The sequence below is a fragment of the Gambusia affinis genome, linkage group LG08, assembly GCF_019740435.1.
Source record: "Gambusia affinis linkage group LG08, SWU_Gaff_1.0, whole genome shotgun sequence".
NCBI lineage: Eukaryota > Metazoa > Chordata > Actinopteri > Cyprinodontiformes > Poeciliidae > Gambusia > Gambusia affinis.
The window spans coordinates 13,053,650-13,065,696 of record NC_057875.1 but is presented as its reverse complement, the minus strand read 5'-3'; the positions used below and the strand labels follow the sequence as shown (position 1 = coordinate 13,065,696).

At 39.0% G+C, this 12,047-nt stretch overlaps 1 protein-coding gene across 1 annotated transcript; it reads right to left on the bottom strand.

Annotated features, from left to right (window-relative positions):
* Nucleotides 1-143: 143 nt before the first annotated feature.
* LOC122835471 (zona pellucida sperm-binding protein 4-like) lies at nucleotides 144-11,154 on the bottom strand. The gene is made up of 8 exons (XM_044124554.1): nucleotides 10,182-11,154; nucleotides 9,841-10,025; nucleotides 9,653-9,750; nucleotides 9,413-9,576; nucleotides 9,138-9,330; nucleotides 1,650-1,797; nucleotides 1,496-1,574; nucleotides 144-1,411 (listed from the first exon to the last, which is right to left on the bottom strand). The coding sequence occupies exons 1-8, from the start codon at nucleotides 11,107-11,109 to the stop codon at nucleotides 1,320-1,322; spliced, it is 1,887 nt and encodes a 628-aa protein (XP_043980489.1). The 5' UTR covers nucleotides 11,110-11,154; the 3' UTR covers nucleotides 144-1,319.
* Nucleotides 11,155-12,047: the final 893 nt, after the last annotated feature.

Genomic DNA, 12,047 nt, shown 5'->3' with positions numbered 1-12,047 from the left:
CCTTGTGTAGATCAGCTCTCCAGAGCCTTAATTATTCTATTCAGGTGTGGTGCAGCAGAGGCACATCTAAAAGTTGTAGGACTGTGGCCCTCGAGGACTGGAGTTTGAGGCCCCTGAGATAGGGTATGTGGATGTGTCCAAATCATCGTAGTTCTTACTTAAGTTCTTGTTTGACCCGTCTGTGTATTGCGCTTTTCACTTCTGTTTTAGCTTAAGATGGTTCACAAGCCAAATTACTGTGAAAATGCTGTTTTATATGTTTTCCTAAATGAAATAAATGTTTTTTGAATCTCAAATTGTGTTTAAAGAGTTTGTTTGCACTGAAAGATTAAATGTAAAATTGCAAACCAAAGAGGGTCAAATGAAATCTGTGAGAAGCAGAAATAACCCATTAGTCTTCTCGGTTAACTTGATATATGATTAAATTACTGAAAAACCTTCAGTATGCAACACTTACATTTATTACTTCTCTTGTGGTGCCCTCTGACCTGGGCAGAAAGCCACCGCTGACTGTCCTTGATCTGTCCCAGTGTCTGTGCTGTGAAACAGGTGAAACTCCAGGTGTACAAGTGCTGTTTGCAGAGGCATATGGGTCTTACCATGTCCTGTTGTCAATGACCGGCTCAAACTCATGCAAAATAATCAACAGCCAAGGTCTTCCAACCAGAGAGGTTTACATAACTTTTTTACTCTATTTTGTTGACTCTTTGGGTCACAGTAACCTTTTAAAAATCAGATCCTCTGGTTTTGTTTGCTTCTGAATGTTTATTTTGTTCAGTCACAGTAGCAAGAATATTGATCCCCCTGCACCTAATTTACATGTAAAATAGTTTTTTTCAATGTATATATAAAAAAATTTTGTAGCAACTCTTCTATCTTCAACTTTTGTTACATTTTGTTTAATTGGATTTACAAATATCAATATGTTGATTTTTTTTATTTTTTTTTTACATTTTAATTCATGCAGTTTGTCAACAGAAGTTTTAAACTATTACTTTTTAAACTTGGGGTGCTCCTGCGATGCCGTTTGGCTTTTTCATGCTTGACATATTTGGAGAATTCATACAACAATTCAAACTCGTACAATGAAACTACTAAATACAACTTTAAACCTGTTGTCAAGTAAACAACTTTTATATGAAGGACTAACAAGAACCAATCATCCTGTCTTCAAAACTGAATCAACTGCTGGTCATATATTGTGCGATCATTTACTTAGAAATACATAGTTACTTTTTTTTTAACTGTTCAAGAACTGCATTAATTTTTAAAGTGTTTTTTCTAAATGTTCCTGGTTGAATTGCTTAGGTTGTCTCTGCTCACTCCTGCCGGACAGTCATAATCACTTGTCCAGATGAAACCACAACCTTTGGTTCAACCTTCCTCTCCTCTGAAGCCTTTGTGTCTCTCTCTGCACAAGGACATGAAAACTATGGTCACATCTGGGTGTCTGTTGATCATTATATTTTTGGAGGTTTTGAAATGAATCACTTACTTCCTATCGTGTGACATAATGGTTCACAGCTTACACCATATCCTGGAACGCACACAGCTGTGCTACAATGAATGTACACCTGGAGAAGAAAAACATTATTAGAAATAACATCTAATAACAGTGGTTGTTTTGGTCAGAGTGCTGCATTCATTACGTATTCTCTTAGGGGTTCCATTGAATTGGTGTCCACAAAGGTAAACGTTTTGAAAATGAAACGTCGGTAGTGAGTTGGAAATTCCAGACCAGATGAAGGACCCACTGGAACCAGTGTGGAGAGGTAACGATCATCTTCATATGGACATCTGGATGGAAATGGAGTAATACTGGGGTCAATGTGGGTGTGTTAAGACAAACAGCACAGCATAACCAGAACATTTCTGAAGAAATTTAAACGGGGCCTGCCAAAGTGTGCCCATCTGTTAGAACCCAGTGTTCTGATGATGAAAATTTGTGTCAATGCTAAGATTAGCTAAGATAACATTAATAGCATGTGGAGAATCTCAAGCATGTTGACTAACATGGACTTAATCCATTCAGTAGGTTAAAACCGGTGTATAAGCTAAAATTAGCCAAAATGCTAATGTTAGCCTAGATGTTGCCAGTGGCATGTAGGGTATCGTATCACTAGCATGTTGTCTTATATTGACTTAATCCATTCAGTATACTAAACATGGCTAATAAATAAGAAAAATAGATAAAAGCTTATTTTAGAAAAAAGCTAATGTTGCACTAGTGGAGGGCAGTGAAATGCTAATGTTTAATGTTATTGCACTGCCTTGCTGTCTTGCATTTCAGGTGCACAGTGATGTCCGCAGTTCAGTGGACACAATGTGGCTGTGCTGGATCTGATAACAGACATACAATGTATTAATGTGCAAAATAGAGTTGCAGTGATCTGTTGTCTGCGTTTAATTTAATTGCAATAAAACCCTGTTTCCCCTGGCTGATACTGTTTTATTATTACAAACACCTCTGTATTTAAAATATTTTTAACCGGTAGGATATTCTAGTAAAAGGATTAGTGCAAACATCTATAGCTTTTCATTTTCAACGGGTAGAATATTCATATAAAGGAAGTGATCTTCTTGTGGTTTCGTCATGAATATAAAAGAGCTTAGAGTTTATTAGTTTTTGATTACGTTGTGTGGCTAAATATGAACACTTCAGTTTTATATATATATATATGTATTTCTTAAATTTTTCTGGATTGCATCGTAACACCTCGTGATGTGTTTCTGAGCCATGTTGGAGCCACTCTACCAATTACCTTTCCCTTGGATCCAAGCATTTGGACCTGGTGACTGCTACGGTGGTCAGCTGGATCATCACAGCACGGACCAACTTTTTATTTACAGTACTCAGTTAAATTAGGATCTGGAACCCGGAGGACCAGATATACAAAAATCTACCTGCAGACTTTATTGGCTTCCCTGACACTGCATTGATCCTGGACTGAGCTGAGCCGCTCTTCCTCTCCTCCAGTAAAGGCAGTAAAGGCAAACAAATCTGATGTCTAAGTAACTGCTGTTCATTTTGTTATCCTGTTTGTACTTAAAATAAAATCGATTCTCTTTTGTAATGCTCTGCATTTCGCAAACCTTTTTTCTCCTTTTTTCAGTGTTTACATTATATCAAGTATTTGCATGTAGATCAGATATTAAAATTTACTTTTTAGTAATACCAGCAAATATTAAGAAATATGCAGTTACTCATGTAATTCAATAAACTGAATAAAGCTGGATGATATGACTTTCAAGACTTTTTTTCATACCAGATTAGATTTTAATCGATTCCTCCCCTCCTCAATTTCCCTAATAAAATTACAGAAAATACTTTATTAAAAGTGCCTTTATTTCACTCATCTCTTCTACCAGACCATCTTTGAAAGAGATGGTCTTTCAAACTTCAAACTTGAGGATCTCACTGTACATCCATTTTCTGTACACCATTGTCACTAGTGGGGTCGGTAGGGGTGGTGGTGCCTGTCTCCATTGAATGTTTTGGGCGAGAGGCAGGGTAGTTTAAGCTCATTGAATAGCTATTGCTATTGGCCGCATTTCTTCAAGTCGCCTTTGCATATCTAGCTACCTGCACTAGCATATGTAGCTACTTCACTCAGTTGCTTCGGATGCAGATGCGGGTTTTCTTCCGTTGGCTTTTTGTCCACACAATGAAATGAGGACACATGAAGCATTTTGGGTTCTCTCTTAAAGTTTAGATTTTTTTAGCCAATTTCTTTTTGTTTCTTTATCTGTCCGTAGGCAATGAAAACTACCGCTTTTGTTTTGGGAGGATGTTCAAAACACACTTGCTGCAGCCACAAACTACAGTGTTCAAGTGATATTTTCTCAGATTTTCCTCAATGGTCAATGCAAATGACGGTCATTATAATTTGCAAGTCATGAACTATCCATCCATCCATCCATCCATTATCTGAACACCCTTCTTCCCTAATGGGGTCGGGAGGGTTGCTGGTGCCTATCTCCAGCAGCGTACCGGGCGAGAGGTGGGGTTCACCCTGGACAGGTCGCCAGTCTGTCGCAGGGCAACACAAAGACATACAAGACAAACAACCGTTCACACACACACTCACACCTAGGGAGACTTTAGAGAAACCAATTAACCTGACAGTCATGTTTTTGGACTGTGGGAGGAAGCCGGAGAACCCGGAGAGAACCCACGCATGCACAGGGAGAACATGCAAACTCCATGCAAAAAGACCCCGGGCCGGGAATCGAACCCAGGACCTTCTTGCTGCAAGGCAACAGCTCTAAGTTATGAACTATTACAGTATAAAGCTCCCAATGAGAAAAATATTTTTTTCAAAAATAAAAAACTCAAAATGCACTGTTCCAAATTATTATGCACAGCAGATTTTCTAAACATTTTATGGATTATAAAGAACTGCAAACGGTCATTCTGTGAATGTGCAGCATTAAGTGGTCACATGTACTCAAATCAAAAGCTACTTCAATCTAAAACATCTTAACAGACCAAATTACATGTTAACACAGGACCCCTTCTTTGATATCATCTGCACAATTCTTTAATCCATCGAACTTGTGAGTTTTTGAAAAGTTTCTGCTTGAATTTCTTTGCAGGAGAACTGCATTCCACCCTGAGATCTTCTGCTTCAGGACACTCCAAAGGTTCTCAATAGGGTTGAGGTGTGAGGAGGATGGTGACCACACCATGAGTTTCTCCCCTTTTATGCCCAAAGCAGCGAATGACACAGTGGTATTCCTTCCAGCATGAGATAGTGTATTGTCATAAAGGAAGATGATTTTGCTACCGAAGTACGGCTCTTAAGAATAACTCCACCACCTCCTTGCTGACGTCACAGCCGTGTTGGGATGTGGTGGCCATCCACCACCAGTCCACTACTCCGCCCATCTGGATCACCCTGGGTTGCACAGCAGTCATCGGTGAACAGGTCTGTTTGAAAATTAATCTTCATGTATGGCTGGGCCCACTGCCACCGTTTCTGCTTGTGAGCTCTGGTTAGCGGTGGCCCAATAGTAGGTTCATGCACCGCAAGCCTCTGGAGGATCCTCCACCTCGAGGTTCCAGAGGCACCAGCAGCTTCAAATAACTGTTTGCTGCTTTGTAAGGGCATTTTAACAGCTGCTCTCTTATTCTGATTAATTTGTCTAACAGAAATCTTCCTCATTATATCTTCTGTACAAACCCATCTTTGTTCTGAATCAGTCACAAATCTCTTCACAGTACGATAACGCGTCAGTTTTCGTTAAATATCTAACGTTTTCATGCCTTGTCATACGGCACTGCACTATCTGATGATTTTCGCCAGCAGAGATCCTTTCTCTTTCCTATATTGCTTGAAACCTGTGGCCTGCTTAATAATGTGGAACATCCTTCTTAAGTAGAGTTCTTTTAATTGAGCTCACTAGACAAACTAATCAACTAGCTCTCTGAAATTGAGTATAGTGATTCAAAGAGCCCTGACACACAATACCATCTATAAATGTAATAGCACAACAAAAACTTTTATCTTTATGACACTTAAATCCAATTTGCATAATAATTTGGAACACGGTGTAAACGTGGTCTGATTATTAGAGTACAGTCATGAACAGCACAACAGTTACCGGAGCTCTACAAGAGCATCTTAGATACTTTCCAGTGGCAAGTTGCTCTCTATAATAGGTTAATGTGTGATTCGGTTTGGTACTAGTCCAGTGGGGAGATTCTCCGTATTATGGTCTGGAGTGCAACAGCTGCAGTTATTTCTGGGCTGATTTGCAGCGACACTCAGCAATGGAGAACCTCAAGGTTCAGGTTTTGATGGACTTATAAATAGATTCTGTTGGCCCAATTATAACGATAAAGACTCAGAACATGAATGTTATTATTTTATAAATACAAACAAAAAATAAAATTCACATCACACCAAGCTAATATTGTGTAGTTCTGGTATTTTATACTGTCGTCACAAATCTGCAGCTCAGAATTCTGACCAGCTTCTCTGCTTTCTCTTTATTACTGAGTTCTTCAGAGAAACGAGCTGCTAGCAGCACTGCTAATTCACGGTCATTCCATTACAAAACTTAACGATTGTGTTCCTGTCGCTCCCCGTGATTAAACTCACAATTACAATAATCTATACTGAGCAGCTCTCTGATAGCAGACTATGTGTCCATAAACAAGTTTCACTAAATATTGTATTATAACAGAAAAGAGAGATGTAACTTCTATTATAGACTAGCAAAAAAAAAACCCTACAAATTACAGTGAAATACTGTTACTTCCAGTGGGCGCCGGAAGTAAGACCCATAATCGTTTCCCCAGTAAGCATCCCAGGAATAAGGTGGATAAGAAAAAAAAATGTGAGAGGGTCCCTTGTCGGTCAGGGGCCCTTGGACTTGTCCTAACTTCCCTATACGGCACCCCTGGCCAGGATACAAGAATTTTTAATCACGAGATTGCAGTCATCATAACAGCAGAATAAATATGCAGTTTTATAGTGATGTCTGAAAATTACATGAAGTTATCTTAATGAGAAATAAAGATTCAGATTGATCTGATGTAACCAGCACAGTCCATGTGGTTCTGACACATTTTTCAGTAATCAAGAGGATGTACATTGCCACTTCAATTGACCAGATAAGCATTAAGGTAAAAATAAAAAAATAGAGCAAATATACAAAATAGAAACAGAGCTATGGATAGGAATACTTTCTATAAAGAAAAGCAAAAAAGTTAATAGCAGGAGACGGAAAAGCTGTTGGCAGCATCAGGTCAACCGATCCCTCCCTCTAGGAAGCCACCAGACAGAACTCCAGCTATAATAAAGATTAAAAAAAGAAATAGAACAGAAAGATAAAAAAACAAATAATGCCAATTCGATAATTCAGATCTAATGCGTTCCAGATGCAAAAAAACATTATGAAATTTATCAATATTTTACAAATTTCACAAATCAATTAGAACATTTCACAAATGGTTTATTTGTTCTGCTATTAGTGCAGAATAGTCCAGTTAGGCTTGAAATGTCTGGGTGTTGTAGGCCTTAAAATACAACACATTAAAAAGGCTCAAGATAGTGAAAAAGTAAGTGTAAAAGCTGATAGGTACTCGTTGGATACTATCTATCTATCTATCTATCTATCTATCTATCTATCTATCTATCTATCTATCTATCTATCTATCTATCTATCTATCTATCTATCTATCTATCTATCTATCTATCTATCTATCTATCTATCTATCTATCTATCTATCTATCTATCTATCTATCTATCTATCTAACATCATTGCACAGATAGATTGCACATTGAACAGATAATCAAAACACTTAAAGTTTACATAGCATCTTTGTAAGATTGTCCCTGTTAGCTACATCAGACATGAGGCAATATGGTGAATGCAAATGATTTATTAACTTACCTTTGAAGTTATTGTGAAGTTTGACACATGCAGCTTAAATTCTTTGTTGTTGTTGGAGCATTTCAGAATGTCTGAATAATTCTATAAGCATCATTAACAGTCCTGCAGCAACCGAGGAGCCATTGTTAACATACTGTTTTTCTGGGAAAAAAAAGCAGTCTAAACAACTCCTTCCCGTTCAGGAACTGTTCAGGAACTGTGAGACGTATTCAAAAACCGTTTGACGATTATGAGAGGGCTATTTCTCATCTCCGATAGTATCGCGACTCATATCTCTTGCTTTCTCACAGTAATAGCAGCGATGAGAGAGAGATGGTGTGCACTGAGCTCTGAAATTTTCTAGAAAAGGATGAAAATGAGTTTTTGGGAGTCTGAGGTTACCCTGTCATACGACTTCCCTCTGAAGCACCTTGGCAGAAAACCGTCAGCCCTGGAGAAATTTTGAAAACGTTTTACGGAAGCAGACATTTGGTGACTTTCATACCAATCACACAATTTTTGTAGGTATGAGGGCGATTTCAAAATTGTTTAGGGGGTCAAAAATCCACTCCATTTCTCACTCTAATGGAGCGGCATTTGTTTTCAGTTACACTCTGTGTCCCGGCAATTGGAAATTTTGCTTGTTTTTTGCTTTTTACGTCGCCATCATACAGAGCCCCTAGGAGGGCTCCAAATTTTGGGGAATTTATTTTTTTTTTTGTGTTCCCTTGCAAAAGGTTTTGCGTTCTCTCGGAATAATGTACTGATCAGTTCACATGGCATAATTTAATACTGTAAGCCTTTCTTACGGGGCCGCCGTACTTTCTGCTTTTATTCAAGGTTATGTAAGGTTTTTCCCATGAATGTTAATATCTCTCTGTGAAATATTTGAAGTTTCATATCTTTTTCTTTATTATGAAAATGTACCACAAACCTATAAACAGAAACTTTCCGTAAGTAGGAAAGAAATAAAAATACATCCAAACTATTTGGACTATTTCTGAGTTTCATCATGTGTCTCTTGACTGTGTCTCTATTGTGCTGGTATTCTGAATGGTTTAAAAGGCCGTTTTCATGTGCAGCTCCATCTCAACCTTACACACACAGGCATAAATATGCAGTTAAATCATGTTTCAATCAATTTTTTGCACCAAAGAGTTAATAATAATAATAATAAACACGTTTTCACTCAGGTTCTGTAAGAGTCATATGGATGAAATAAGTCATTATTGATATGACAGGAGCATGTGGCACCATGCCAGTACCCTGATTTTTAGCTCCCTCCACAGGTTCTCTAACAGATTCAAGTGAAGACTCAGACTGGGACTTCAATTCACTAAAAATACTTTCAGTCAGACATGTTGATAAAATTTAAATATTGCTTCAAACCTAAAACTGCAAGGGCTATGAATAGCTTTTAAAATTGACAAAATAAGTTCATTTGTTCACTACACAATAGCAAGCTCCCTTGTTATCTTGCAGAGTTCTGCACAGTACTTGCGTTTGTGAGATTTAAATGTATTTTATCCATAAAAGTTCATTTGTACTTCTATTTTGCAAATAAACTTGTCTATTATAGTATCATTGGCAATTTTCCCTCAATTTTAATAACTGTTTGTAATAAAATTTAACATCCATCTCACTCAGATTCAAATAGCATTAAGAAAATCTTTCTAATACACATAATTGACATAGATGTAAAGAACCAGCTTGTTATCATTACTAACATAGCAGAAAAAAAATGTGTTTTAGTTACCCATTAATCAGAATGTCCCACTGGGGCAGGCTATGAGGGTTGGGGCTTGTAGTTGCCCAACAGCGTCCAAGAGTCAGAACCAGTGTGGGATCTGTCCTGTTAAGCAGCTGAACTTCCACATACACTGGATCTCTCAGTGCTTTGCCAACAGGATAGTCTGAGTCCTGATAGTAAGAGGTGTAGGCCGCATCCACTGGGAGACCAAACACACAAGTTATTGCGACAGCCAAGTTTGCAAAATGATCGGCATCACTGTGCGGGCAACATATACTGACCATCGTTGCAACCCTTTGTAATGCACTGGCCATTGGCCAACTTCAGACCCACTCTGATGGGTCCGAGACCAACAGCAACTGGCAGAGGAGGATTATCCAACAGCAGAACTTCGACCACCAGAGTTTCAACTGAGGTGCCAATGTACTTACACTGGAAGATTAATCTGGAAAAGAGAATGGGTGTTGAACTGGCTTATATATTTATTCTTAAAATATGATACTTTTCTAATGTTCACCTACTCATAGCTGCTGTCCCTGGTAATAGCTCCAAGAGGCCCAATGCCCACTTCATAGGAAGATGTCATACTGTTCTGATAGATTATAACTCCAGGCTCCTCCTACAATGTTTTAAAATGGCAAAATGGTTAATTATTGAAAAACAACTGGATTATTGCCTAAATTAAAGCAATTTTTAATTTTGATTTTACCATGACAACAGTGCCACAGGCAGTAACAGGAAAGAAATAGATAGCAAAAATAGAATTAGAGTCAACGTGTGTACAGCCTGGACCTCCTTCCCACAGTGAGATTGTTTCAAGGTCAATGTGGGGCAGGGTGACGTCTTTGGCTACAACAACAATAAATTGGCCATCCTTGGTACACTGGACTGTCACTAATGGAAAAAAAAAGACAGGATATAAGTTAAACTATACACACCAAATTCCACTTGTAAGAACTTCCAATTAGTTACTTTCGTTTTGAATTAGATGTTTTACAGGCTAATGTATTTCAGTTTTTGTCTTACAAGAGCAGCCGGTTCAACACTCACCTCCTTTTCCAAAGTAGCAAGACTGGCCTTGAAAGCAACAATCTCTGGCCTCACATTCAGTGGCAGTGATGTCTGGAGCTCCACATGGTACTCTTGAAACTGTTGGCACATCACACCTTGTAGGGCTGGGAATCAAAGGGTCATGTGGTCTCATGGGGGGAATGCTGGTTGCTTGAGGCATCTGTGGCCGAGGATACTGAGGTTTCATAGGCATTTGGGGCTTAGGATATGGAGGGTACTGAGGCTTTAAAGCATCATATGGCAATTGCTGGGGGTTCTGAGGTCGAGGTTGCTGGGGGATCAGAGGTCGACGTTGCTGGGGGTTCTGAGGTTGCTGAGGGTAAAGATTCTGAGGTTGCTGGGGGTAAGGGTTCTGAGGTTGCTGGGGATTTTGAGCTTGCTGGGGGTTCAGAGGTTGAGGGTAAGGGTTCTGAGGTTGCTGGGGGTAGAGGTTCTGGGGTTGCTGAGGGTTCTGAGGTTGAGGGTAAGGGTTCTGAGGTTGAGGGTAAGGGTTCTGAGGTTGCTGAGGGTTCTGAGGTTGAGTGAAAGGGTTCTGACGTTGCTGAGGTTGAGGGTAAGGGTTCTGAGGTTGCTGAGGGTTCTGAGGTTGCTGAGGGTTCTGAGGTTGAGGATAAGGGTTCTGAGGTTGTTGAAGGTAAGGGCTCTGATGTTGCTGAGAGTTCTGAGGTTGAGGGTAAAGGATCTGAGGTTGCTGAGAGTTCTGAGGTTGAGGGTAAGGGTTCTGACGTTGCTGAGGGTTCTGAAGTTGAGGGTAAGGGATCTGAGGTTGCTGAGGGTACTGAGGCATCTGAGGTTTCTGGGGATACTGAGGCATTTGAGGATTCTTCTGTGCCTCTGCTTCCTTGCTAGCCAAGCAGCATAGCAGAGCTAGTGCTGCCAAACAAGTGACACTCCAGTGACTTACCATGACCTCACAGCTGTCTGGTCTGGTTAGCCCCCAAGTCTCTACTTTCTGTCTGCTGTTTCATTTATGTCTTCCCAGGCATAATGCTTTACAGACTCCACCCCTTGGGGAAATAATAATTTCCAGCATTCAAACAAAGGGGGGAAATTCTGTCTTATCAGATCAGGTTAGTGAGTTAGATAACAGTATGACATTTTGTTACGGGTCACAATAACTTTTATGTGGTCTTTGCACCCCAAAATTTATCTTTAGCAAATGTTTGTTTTATTAGCACATCATCACTAACACATCGATCTTTTCTCTGGACTTCCAGTTTCATTTGACCTGAACCTCAGCTATTGTTATTTTTCGTTCTCACATTTACTAGTTCTCCTGTTATTTATATTTGTATTATGAATACAAACAATGTCAAAAGCCCAGTAGAAAAGAACATTAAGCATAGAATTGCCTCAGAAATGAAATGTAGAGGTTTTACAGAATATTTTTCTTTACCTTGGTTTGTATTTCTGACCCGGATTATAGTTTGAGGTTAATTTACAAAAGTGCGTTTTGAACATTAAGTATACAGCACCATAGTTATATTAATGATAGCATTACACATTCAGTGCAAATCACATATCACAAAGGTGTTATTGAATTGACATCTGGGTACTGTGGAGTCCATTGGACTACTGTAAAAAAAACAAAAAAACTTCAGCACACACAAAGTTTTAAAATGACTTTAAGCTTTGTGAAGTGGAAAGTTATCATGGTAAGTTACCATACAGACACTGTTCAAGAAGGGATTGGCTAGTTTATAACCAATACGCAGATAGGTCACAGCACTTAAATAATTTTCCATTGATGCTTTGGTGCCCAAAGTCTATCAGGAAAATATCCCCTTCACAGATATTTTTCCAATCAGTAATTTTCTAATTCTGGTGAGTCTGTTAGGCATGTAG